General features: G+C 54.3%; 1 protein-coding gene across 1 annotated transcript in view; it reads left to right on the plus strand.

Moving 5' to 3' along the window:
* The first annotated feature begins 2,125 nt into the window (after window positions 1–2,125).
* Window positions 2,126–12,408, plus strand: part of MACF1 (microtubule actin crosslinking factor 1) — a 121,835-nt gene continuing 111,552 nt past the window's right edge. Inside the window, 1 exon segment of the mRNA XM_030464250.1 lies at window positions 2,126–2,557. Coding sequence (XP_030320110.1) covers window positions 2,197–2,557 — 361 coding nt within the window. The 5' untranslated portion in view covers window positions 2,126–2,196.

The following is a 12,408-nucleotide window of genomic DNA, read 5'->3' on the forward strand; positions in this document are numbered from 1 at the left end:
CTCCGGGGCTGTCCCAGCAGTGCCTGGTGTGCTGGGAAGGAGAGGATGGAGATAAATAAAAAAAAAAACCCTGCACTAGGCTGGTCCTTGCTTTCTTCTTGCAGCCCCTTTGTCAGCAAGAAGCAGGGTTGTTTTTTTTCTTTGTTTTCTTATTTTTTTCCCTCCTTTGGAGGAAAATTCCATTGTGCTATTTTTAGTGGTGACAACTTGGCTTCTCCCAACAACTTCATTCTGCTCCTGGCAGGCATGGGGGGATGTCTGGGGGATCAGTGTGCTGGCAGGGGAGGGGTTGTCATCTCCTGCTGCCTACCATCCACCTCCTGCTCTCCTCCCAAATCATTGCCAGAGTCCACCTTGACCAAACTCATGGCACCTCACCAGTGATGGGATCAGCTCCTTGGGTGCCTGCTCTGGGTGCTGCAGACCCACGTGTCCACCAGGGCTTGGGCAGCTCCCTTCAATGGCAGCAGGTCCTCTGGGTGTCACCTCCATCCCACCCAAACCCGATGGGGAAGTGCAGAGGGATCTGGTATAATTGGAGCTCAGGAGGACATTTGCTCCTGGCTCCCCCTCGGAGCTCCCAGATGGGTTTTGGCTCCTGGGCAGGCAGCTGTCGGGGACACAAGCAGCAACTGGCCTGTGGGGTTTGCTCTGCTCACAAAGGAAAGTGATACTCCAGTGTCCCCAGAGATGTCTGTCTGTCTCCAGAGCTGTGGAGGAGCCGGGCCCTGTGTCCCCTCTCTGGGGTCTCTTGGATGAGCAAATTCATTTTATTCATGTTTTTGGGGATGATGTGTTGCCATGGGATGCTGTTTGCTCTGGGGATAGGTGCTGCTGCTGTTATTTTTAATTTGATTTGACAGAAGTCCTGGGATGTGCCCAGTGGACGTCAGTCCTGCTGAAGGACACTGATGAGTGAGGGGGTTCTTGGATCCTCATGGGTCACACCGGGCTGGTTCCTGCTCCCAAAAATTCCTTTAAAACGAGTAAATCTCCTTTTTGGCTTTGACAGCACCTCTCTTACAAGCATGTGGTGAGTGGGGGAGCAAAGGCAGGAGGGACATGGCCCTGCCTGTTTCTGGATCTTTTCCCCAGCACATTATGGGAATTTTTTTGTGTTTTCTCTCAGGTTGGTGGCCTGGTGTCAGAGCACCCTGCATTTTCCCCTGTCCTCTGCCTCCAAGTCTTAAACCCTGTTAGTTTATTTTATTATTTTTTTTTCCCCTTCCCCTCCCAATTCCCTCAAACATGCTCCTTGCTGGAAATATCCCCAGGACATACAATCCCTGAAACCTCCAGCGTGGAGGAGGGGGATTCTGGGGTGGTGTGGAGCACTTGCTGGGCTCATATGCAAAACAGGGGGGTGGCCTCAGCCAGGGGAGGTTTTAATATACTTCATCAAATAAGGAAACGAGAGCACTGGGCTTGCAGTGGTCAAAGGGCAACAGTGACGGAACGGTGACGGTGGTTGGGGCTTGTGGGCACCCCAGTGCCACCCAGCTGAGGAGCAGGGTGATCTGGACTTGAGAAATGAACCTGGAGAAGTACAAGAAGTTCCTGGATGGACTCGGCACCCTGAAAGGTATTTCTGAGCCTCCACTGTATGGATGTGCCACGGGCCGGGAGCTTGAGCTGGTCCTCCCCAGGCTCCAGCGGGGTCCCACCATCTGCTGTTGATCGCTGATCGAGGCAAATCGAGTCCCTCTGGGAGGTTGAGGAGACTCTGGTTTCCCATGGAGGCAGCCAGAGGGGTGGTGCTTTCCATGGCTCTGCTTCACTTCCCTCTTTTGTCTTTTACTTGGATTTCTAGCCCTGTGTCTGGGCACAAAGCAAGAGCTGGGGCAGCGGCTGACCCAGCCCCATACATAATGCAGGGAAGCAGGGGAAGCTGCTTTGCAAATAACAACTGGAAAAGAAATTGAGCTCAAAATCCTGCTAAAAGGAGAGGAGCTGGCTGCTGTTCCAACAGCTCAGGCATGGGTGCAGGTCCAGTGAGGGGCTTTACCCCTGCCCGGGTCCCACCAGCCGTGGGTGCACAGTGGCACCTGGGTGCGGAGTGGTGCTTTTTTTTTTTTTTTTTCCCCACCCTCCTTTCTTTCCAGACCTCATTCCTGATGCTCTGCCCTCTCCTGCCTCGATGTCTGTCCCTGGAGAGCCAGCTCTGACACCTGATCGTGCTGGGCCAGCCCCTGGCAGATGGCTGGATGCTCGTGGCTGTTGTCCCTGCTGCAGCCAGCAGCAAGCCCGGGGTGCAGGGGCAGAAGGAGAGCAGCTCGGTTTCCTGGTGCTCTGGCTGCAGCAGGAGAGGCTTCCATTGGATTTTTTTCCTCCCCTTTTTTCCTTCCTTTCTTTTTTCCCCTCCCTCCTGTCAGAGGAGCTTTTTTTACTCTTAAACTCCCAGCCAGCTGCAATTGGGATTTGCCTGCTAGGAGGAAAGCAGAAGGCATCTGGGATGCCATCACCTGTCATTTAACAGCACCTCTTGTGACTCGCCCCTTCTTACAGCCCAGCCCTGGCACGTATGGGCTTCTCCAGCTGATCCCACTGGATAACAAAGGTGAATTAATTCAATGTTTAATTTAGCAGAGAGCCAAAGGAGTTGTCACCAGTCGGGCTGGCAGCGTCCCCACCCTCCCGTGCCGCTGCTGGGGCTGACATGAAGGGTTAATCCCACAGCTCTGTGCCTGACAGCTGCCCTGAGTTATCACGTCCGGGAGTAATATAATTCACTTTCTTATGCTGGTGGGATGTCCATCATAAATTTTTCCTGAGCCTCATTGCAGCTGGCACTGGGAATCAATGTAAAAGGAACCCTGAGTTGCTGTGTGCTGGCTGGGTGTGCTGTGCTGCTGCCTGGCTTTGTCCTGTGGCCACACTTGTCTCCCCATTTGCACCTCCTTTGGCAGCCAGAGCACAGATGGGTGCCGGGCTTGGGCGCTTGGTTTGGGTGCCAGTGACCCCCTTCTGCATTTTGGGGCTGCTGCTGAAATCCCAAAGTTTTGGGCCCTGTCTCCAGCTGTGGCTCTGCTAATTCCCCTCCTGCCAGCAAGAGCAAGGTGCTGGGGAGAGGGAATGACATTATTAATGGTGTTTACAAGGTGACTGGTTGCAGGAGCTGATCTGGCAGCCTTCCCTGCTCCAGGTGCTGCCCAGAGCCCTGCTGGAAGTGCAGCCTGCCTGTGCCGGCTCCTGCGCTCTTGTGGAATGTGAAATCCCAGATGATGAGTCCCCAAGAAGCCAAATCTGCAGTTTTGGGTCTGTTTTGGTGCCTGTAGCCCAAGCGTTGCTGACTTGCTGGTTGTCGCCACAGCTGTTTGTAGCTTTGGTTCAGGAATTGGTGCAGGCAGGAGAAAACCATGGTGAGGGAAGGGGCAGGGAATGCTCGTGGAGGCAAGACAGCTCTTTTGGCACAGCTACCCCTTTCACACCACTGGGGTGTTTCCTGTGGTATTTGAGCATAGACATGGTGGTTATGATTAGCTCTGCCATGCTCCCCCTCGACATAGTGATGGCTGGGCTGTGCTTTGGCATTTGTGGTGTAGCTCAGCATGCTCTTAGTGCTGTTAGCAGCCCCAGCCAGCCTGCTCTTGAGCTGTGGGGCTGGACTAAGCTGGAGAAGGTTTTATTGCTGGAGAGGTTTCTTTTCCCCTCACCCCAACCCCTCACCCCCTATCTCTGTTCATCTCCCCAGGGAGATGGAGGCAGCAGTGGATATTGGAGCTGGGAGTATTTCATATGTAAATGTCTGTGTGCAAGTCCAGGCCCCTGACCCCCGGCGTCCTGCCAGCATCCATCGCTGTCAGCCCTGCCGGGTCGAGCCCAAGACCTTGGAGAACATCCTGGTGCCCTGGGCCTGTATGGCTGGGATGGAGTCAGGGGACCCTTCTGGATCCCCCTTCCACGCCAGGCACAAAGGATGCTGCTCTGGGATGGACCCTGCCCCGGTGGGTTTGGGGTCACCCAGACTTTCCGCACCGTCGCCGTCTCAGGTTTCCCGCTGCCACAACCCCGAGGAGGTGAGAGGCTTGAGGTCGGCTCAGGAAACCCATTTGATTATAAATTTATTGCTAGGTTAATTTTACTGGTGGGCAGGAGGATGGCTGGTTTTACTTAATGAGGAATTCATTGTTTACTTGGCAGCCAGATAAAATCCAGCATCTTTTCGGCCTTCTCCTGTGCGTGCTGGCTAATCTCCTGGCTCCATCTGACCTTGTCGTGCCATGTGTTTTCCCCAGGGAAATTGGGCTCAGATTTTCCTCTTGGCCAGGCAGCTGCCAGTGGGTCCGTGCTGGTTCCTACCACCCGATTCTGCTGGGTTTTTGCTAGTGAAAAAAGAGGATTTTTATTTTTTTTTCTAGTGGGGAGGACAGGTGGAGATGTGAGCAGGAGGCAGCAGCAGCATCTGCCCTGGTGTGTATGGTGGGGCTGGTGCTGGAGTGGTGCCATGGCTTGTCCTCATGTGCTGTTGCTGTTTGCTTTCATCCCAGCATGTGATGGTTTTCCTCTGGAGCACCCGAGCAGCCCTCCCCAAGGTGGCTGAGCATGATAAGAGATCCGGGGCCACCATCTGCCCTGCCCAGCACGGGTGGAGGCCTCACTGGGTTTCGGTTCCTTCGGCACGTGATTCTCCCGGCCCCATCTCCCACTGGACAGGGAGGAGAACATGGATGGTTTCTCCCAGGGAAGGGTGGGTGCTTCTTCTCCAACATAGCCATCCAACAGGGTGTCCTCTGGAGAGCATGGCCAGCTGGAGGGACTCCAAGTCCTGTGGATTCCTGATGATTTGCAGGTCTCCCACCAGAGTCTTGTAGTACTAGAGGTGGTTTTTGCTCCTGAAAGGTTCATCTGAGCTCTGCTAAGAGCATCTGATGGGCTTGGGCCAGGCTGGTGAAATCCATCAGATCTGGGGCTTGAATGTAGTCATGCAGAGTAATGTTAGCAACCACCTTGTTTAATTTCTTTTTTAATGGGGATTAAGTTTCTCAGTGGGACACTGAGTCTCTAGGGAACAGAAGTTTCAGGCTCCTGCCTTCCTCTGTTTGGTTTGTTGGGGTTTTTTTTGTTTTATTTTTAATCCCAAATTCCTCTCTGCTGCATGCCAAGGCTGGCCCGGAGCTGGTGGCAGCACCTGAGATGAAGCATCACTTCAGAGCATGGTGCAAACCATGAGTAAAGCCCATGAGGCAATGCCAGGCAAGCAAGCATGGAAAGACTGGGACCAGATGGGAGCTTGAGGTGCCCTGTTCCCCATCTTTGCCTTCCTTGGGGTGCTGGGACCCCCATCTCCAGTTGAAGGGTGCTGGGGCTGGCTGGTGGAGCAGGCTCTGCCTCCTCTTCACGCGCCTCCTGCCTGGGACTAATCAGGTTTCACACTGCTTATTTTGGGACATCTAATGAGATCAGGGCTCAAGGTTGCCTGTCTGCCCTCCATTTGCAGGGGAAAACAGGCAAATCAGTTGCTTCTGCCTACATTTCTAATACAGGGCTTTGCACTCCTGCCCTGAGTGGGCTAGGGGCTGGCAGTCCACCAGCTCTCCTTGTGTTTGCAGTATGGTGATTCTGGTCAGCCCCTGGGCTGCTTTACAGGACACAACTTGGTAGGGTGTGTGCGAAGGCATCAAAAACAAGAAACCCGGCTTCCTAAAAGCATCTTGGGGTGCACACTGGGCTGCAAGAGCTCCCTTTACCTTTTCTCCCTGTGCTGTTTTGCATCACGCTTTGCAGGGAGCAGGACCAGGGACTCCAGAGCTGGGAGCACGGCTGTGCTGGGGGGTACAGCTCAGTCAGGGGGAACCAACCCTGCTGCCACCCCTCACATCTCGAGCTGCTGCCCGGAGCCTGAGCAAACAGAGCGCCCAAGCCCTCCCCGAACAAAGCGTGGCCAGTTCCCACCAGCCCAACGTTTTCCCATTCCTCCTGCTGCCAAGCAGCCTTTGGTTTGGCGTTGGAATAACAAGCCTCTCTGCGGAGACACCGGGCCTTTTGTTAGGCAGGAGAAAAGGAGTTTTGATGCTGGCAATCCCTCCGCCCCCGGCTTTCCTGCTCCCAGAGCTGCCGCTGTGGGAAGTGCAGAGCATGGCCTTGAGCCACCGATGCCCATCCCGGCTCACAGCAGGCTCCTTGCAGCTCCCTGGGCTCCGCTGTGCTGCTAGGGTGCAGCTTAGCACCCCAACTGATCTCCTCCTCCAAGTGGAGTTGAGCCTGGGACTTCATTTAGGGGATTTTCCCTAGTATTTGAGGCATTTAATGGAGTGGATGAAGGATGTTGATAGGGCTTGGGTTGCTCTCCAGCGCTGGGCTCTGCCGGAGCTCTCAACAAATCTTGTGGTGGGACTTTTTTGCTGTGTGTTTATAGTTTTGTTTTTTGTTGTTGTTGTTTTGTTTTGGTTTTGCATGCTTTCTGTCTGCTGAGGTGCCGGCAGGGTGTGCTGGGAACGCCAAGGGTGTTTACCCATCAGCAGAGGTGGTGGCTCTGTGGAGGTGTGTGGCGTTGTCCCCGTGGCCGGAGGGGCAGGGAGGGACCCAGAGATGGCATCGCCTTCTTCCTCCTCCTCCTCCTTCTCCTTCTCCTCCCCCAGCCTGGGAAAGATGCCACCTTGCCTGTGTCAGCACAGGCCCCTGGAGAGCATGCAGACGTGTGAGTCCTCTCGCACAAGTGTGTGATCAAACCTTCCTCCACACCTAGAGCTGGGATGGTGCTGCTCACTCCCAAAAAGCAGGAGTGTTTTCTTCCAGGAGCCCATTGCTCTTTCTCTCTGTGTGGATCCCCCAAGCACCAGCTTCACTTTGTGTGGATTGGGAGCTGCCTTTGCTGCTTGGCTGTCTGTCTTCCAACAATGCTTTAATTTCTAACATGGTTTAGTTGGCATGGGGGTGTTGGGTTGATGGCTGGACTTGATGATCTCAGAATTATTTTCCAACTTTAATGATTCTATGCAGGTTGTTCCCATCCTCTGCTCTTTCCTTGCAGGGTGATGCCACTGAGTTGATGCCAGCTCAGTGAGGTTCGGTGCTTTCCCGGAACCCGGGTTGCTTGGCCAGGAGTTTTATAGCATCATTTAATGAGCAAGCATGGTGTGGCTGTCTGCCAGCATCCTTGGAGGGGGTGATGAACCAGGGGAGGTTTCTGAGAAGTGGGAAGCGATGAAATAATGCCTGAACCGCTGCGTCAGCAAAAACCTGATGGCCTCAGCAGTCATCTGGGTGGATTGATGGTAGTTTTTAACACTGGGAAAGAAGGAGTGAGATCACCCTGGCCACCTCTCCAGTGTGATGTCCCTGGTTTCCTGCTGAGAGTGAAGGTTCAAAAGCCCAGCTGGTGCTGGAGAGGGTCTGAGTGAGACATGTCTAGGATGGCACCACATGCAGGTGGCTTAGCAAAGCCTCTGGCATTGGGTGTGAGAATCTGCGGGGGTCCATGTTGTGGGAGAGGAGAGGATCTTGGGTCATTTTGGGGGCACACGGAGAAGGGCAACCTGAGGGGCAGCTGGACTGGCTGCACTGATGGCTGTAGATAGCCTGGGGAAAGGTGCTGAATCTGGGGCACCAGAAAGTAAACCCCACCCAAGAGAGGAGGCTGGAGCTCCACACTGGTGCCCTGGGGACATCAGCTTCTCCTTCCTTCAGGAACTGTGGGATTGGGGTGAGTACCCCTCCCCTCTGCTGCTGCCAAGGGAAGCAGTCACCTTCTGGATTGATTTGTCGCTTCTTGAGGTCCTTCTGGTGTCTCCATCCATCCCATCTGAGTCTGTCTCAAGTTGGGATGTCACATTCCTGTAGACTCTGTAAAGTGGTGGTGTGCTGGGGGAATTCCTACCAGAGTTAACCCTGAGCCACGCTGCTGAGAAAAGATTGAGCTGTGTGCAGGTGGCAATCCAGTGCAGTTGTTTTGCAGAATGAAAGCCATCAGGAATGATGTTTCCAGCCTTACCTCAAACCATCTTCTGTTTTCCCTCTATGTCCCAGCAGTGAGGTGATCCTTGGGGTCCTGTCCCATGTCCCCACCACTACCCAAAGCAGCATTGCATGTGGGGTGGCAGCTCTGCCATGGGAAGTTTTTTTTTTTTTTTTTTTTTTTTAAGATATAATTCTTATTTTGGTGCCGAGATGTCTGCTGGGAAGGGGAACATCACCATAATTATCATCAGCACTTCCTTTCCCTGGTTCCTCAGAACTTCCTATGGGCAGTGGTCGGGGTCTGAGGCTCCTTCTGTGCAGCCCCTCCCCTCCCCCCTTGATTTGCTATGTCCAGCTGACCTTTGGCAGTGTGAGCAGCTCCTCTGCTGAGAGGTTTGTGGTTAAATATTTGTGTGTGCTGTTCTATGGGTGCAGGTGTTGGTCTGGGGGATGGCCCTGGGGTTGCCCCACGTCTTACAGTTAAGCTCAGCTTGAGCACTTGGGTCTTCAGACACTTCTCCCAAGCCAAAATCCCTATTTGTACAGAAAACAATGTTGGGGAGGTTGGTTTTTCCAGGTCCACAAAGAGGAGTGCTTGGGAGGTTTCTTAGTCCCGTTTTTTTTCAGCCCTTTTTTTCATCCCTGCAGTTTGGCAACGACACCAAAAGTACCAAGATGGGGACCCTGCGGACTTTTTCACCCCATCCTTCCCAGCAGCTCCACGGCTGCTCCGGGGTGATGAAAGCCAGAAGGAAAGGTTTTAATGTGGGGAATGTGCCTGCTCTGCCAGGAGCTGGAGGCAGGCGGGCAGGGCACAGCGTCGGCCCCAGTGGATGGCGAGGGGATGGGCGGCTCTGCCCGCACACGCACGGGCGGGTGATTCACCGGGATAGGGGAGAGAAGGAGGAGGAGAAGAGGTTGTTGAGTCGAAGCAGAGGAGCTCGTCCCACAGGGATGTGCTGGGCAGTGCTGGAAGCCACCACCTGCCTCTGCTCCACCTTGTTTTTCATTAGCTGGGATCATAAGAAACGTCATCTTTGTTCTTGCTGCTCCTTTCCCAGGGTGGAGCGAGCCCCCGCGCCCCAGCAGGCCCCTGCCTGTGCTTGCCGGCACCTGGGGGTGCACTCAGCAGTCAGGGACGTGGTGTTCTGAACCCTCTGTCTGTCCATCCCTAGCTGTGTTTCCTGTTGTTGGAAAGAATTGTGCATTGCCACAGGTTTGGCCAAACTGCCCCAAGCAGAGAGAGAAGCTGTGGGCCAGGAGATGATGACCTCAGATCAGTTTTAGGGGCACAGTGGATTTTCTTGCCCACTGTGTCCACTGTCCAACCCCAGCGGAGGCCAGAGCCAGCCAGGCTCCTCACCGTATGACATGGTGGGTGTCTGCTGTTCACCTGGGGCATCCCTGATCCAGAAATCCAGTGTCTCCTTCCCTTTCCCCTTCTCAGTCACTGCCATAGGTGACCAAGTTTTGCCCTTAAAGCTCCAGCAAAGGAGGAAAAAACAGCAGCAAGGGAGAGGAAGCCCAGCAGGAAGCCCTGGCTCCTGTGCTGTGGTCATGAGTTTGTGTGTGCTCAGCACTGCTGTCAGGCTCTTTTCCACTCTATGAGGAGCAAGGAGTCCCCTGCCCAGCATGGGGTGACCCCACTGCAGAGCAACCCCATCTGTGAGACCTCTCTGGGTCCCCTGGTGCTCTCGTGACCACTTCCACATCCAATGCCCTCCATTGGGTGGAGGGGGGGACTTTAGGGGGCTTGGCTGGGGGTACTGGTGGGGACCCCCCACTGTCCTGGGCACAGCAGAGCCCTGGAGTGATGCTTTACTAAGGTAGAGTGGCACCGGGTGCCAGCTTTGGCTGCCATCACCATCTGATGTCACCCGCTTTGGTGTTTCCACAGTGCCACCTGGCTGCCACCTCCTTGGCCTTGGGGACTCACGTCCCTGCCCCGAGCAGGGTTTCAGCTGCCTCCTAGGAGGCCACAGCACCCAGGAGACAGAGGAGGATCCTGGTGGCATCTCCCACCCCCATGCCAAGGTGCTCTCACCTCCTGAGCAGTGCTGGGGAGGCCTGGGCCGTGCCCAGCTCCATCCTCGGTCATATAAGGAGATGCTGGAGCTGGAGAGGCTGAGCATTACTCACCGGGGAGGCACATGACGGGGGGGGGGGATCAGCCCCACGAAACACTTGGCTGGAGCCTGGAGTGACTCAGCTCTGGGTGAGAGGCACAACTGGAGCTGGGGGGGGCCAGGGAAGCCAGTGTCCCCAGAGCTGTCCTGTGGGGTACCACAAATCCTGGGGGCGGAGGTGGCTGAGGGGGGGCCAGGGCAACCTAGGTCCTTAGAAATGTCCTTTGGGGTGCCCCAAAACTCAGGCAGGGGACTCAGGGGGACTGGGGCAGCCCAATGTCCCTGCAGACATCCCATGGGGTACCCCAAAACCTGGGCACAGGGTACTTGGGGAGGAGGCAACACTGGGGGTGACACGGTAGTGAGTGATGCACAGGGATGAAGATGCTGCTCAGGGCACACCATGAGGCAGGGGGGAGTCAGGCAAGGGGGGTGAGAATTCAGCCTCTGCTCCCCAAATTCCTGAGCAGGCAGGAGGCATGTGTCATCTCCCCACCCCTTTCCTTTCTGGGCTTGAGGTGAAGTCAAAGCTGAAAAAGCTGCCTTGCAAGGGGCTAAAATGAGCTGTTTGTGTTTTGGGTATGAGGGGTGGTTTCTATGGCAGGGTGGAGGAGAGCAGGAGGGGAACAGTGGCTGCATCTGGGCCTGGGAATCCCCCAAAACCCCAATGGGTCACCCCAAACCCCACTGTTGGCTCCCTGCCCCTCGGGTCTCCCTCTGGCTGGGCTGCAGCCAGTATCAGCTTCCTGCGGTCGCAAGTTGTATTTATATATGTAGAAATAGATGTTATTCATATATATATGTGTTTATGTATATACAAAATACATATATTTATATCTGATTATAGCTATTTAAAGTGTTTATCTTGCCCAAAGGCTTGTCCTGCTGGAGCAGCTGGCAGTGCTCTCTGTGTTCTATCAACCCTCCTGCATGGGCAGCACCTGGGAAGCACAGGAGCAGTGGAGCCCCCATGGGTGCCACCGGGATGAGGGGATGAGGAAAACCAGCTCCTGCTTCCAAGAGTCTTTTCTACCAGCACACCCCAGCCTCATCCAGCCACAGCAGCTATTTGCCCCACTCAGGATGGACCATGGGCCCATTTATGGTGGCCTCGTGCCTGCCGGCAAGTCATTGCTTCTGCAGCTCTTCCTCTGCCTTAACAGAAAGCAGATTGCTTTGCATGAAAACTATGCTGGGGTATTTTTCATTCCATCAGAGCTGAAGCTCTGGAAAATATATTGGAACAGCCCTGAGCCCTGGGGTAACTCTGTTTTGTGTCACTCATCTCGTTAGCCTGAATGATGTTTAAGAGGTCCCTCATGGAGCCATGTGATGTTTGAGTCTCCCATGTTTCTCTCCATGTGATTTTCTTTCTGGGCCTGATCAGCTTGTGATTGTTGGATTTGGTGTTATAAATATAATGTAAATCTCTGCATCTGGGTGACACCTCAGAGCTCAGGTGTTTTCAAGGCCAGGTTGGATGGGACTTGGAGCAATGTGGTCTATTGGGAGGTGTCCCTGGCCATGGCAGGGTGTCGGATCTAGGTCATCATTATGGTTACTTCCAACCCAAACCAGTCTGGGATTCACCATCCTGTGCTGCAGAGCCAGTGCTGCCAGATTGTGGCTGGTCCATTTCTGGCCATGTGTGACTCCCAGCTCTCTGAAGCATGAGCTGGGCTGAGGTTTTGCAGGTCTGGAACCCACAATTGGGTCATGCTGTCCCTCCTCACCCTCACAGCTTCCCCCTTCACCACCAAGCAGGACTGAGCACTCTTGGTTGAGGCCTTCTGGGAAGGTGAAGACAAAAAAATTGACCATTTAATTCATGACAACTTTCTATCTAAGAGCAAGTTTCTTCCCCAGGAGCTGGTGGGGGGGGGAAACAAAGCACAGAACGTGCTCTGAGAGCAAACCAGGCTTTGGGAGGAGCCTCCTCCTGCTTGGCTTGTGGTGACAGTGGCAAAAGGGCTGGGATGTAACTGCTGGGCTGTGGCAGGGCTTAGGTGCCCTTTCTGAGCCTCTGCTGCCACAAACGGTTCTGAAAAGAAGGGAAACTCCCAAAGTAACAGCGAGCATGGTGCTGACCATTAATGAATGGGGCTGGGGTTGGGCTGCAGAGTCTCATGGTGCTCAAGTCTTGATGTGCAAGACTGTGGTGCTGGTGGCACTGGGCTGCAGGAAGGCTGCAGGTGGCTGAACCTTTGCTTTTGTGTTGGAGCATCTTTTGTGGGCACTCTGGGGGCGTCTTGGCAACGAATACATTTATTTCTAGGCATGCAGGGCTGGTGAGGGAAATTGACTCAAGGTACTCAACAGCCAGAAGCCTAAATTTTGTTTCCTTTGCTTTTTACCTTTCTTACTGGGCAATTTTCCTGCCCAGATC

The sequence above is a fragment of the Calypte anna genome, chromosome 23, assembly GCF_003957555.1.
Source record: "Calypte anna isolate BGI_N300 chromosome 23, bCalAnn1_v1.p, whole genome shotgun sequence".
Taxonomy (NCBI): Eukaryota; Metazoa; Chordata; class Aves; order Apodiformes; family Trochilidae; genus Calypte; species Calypte anna.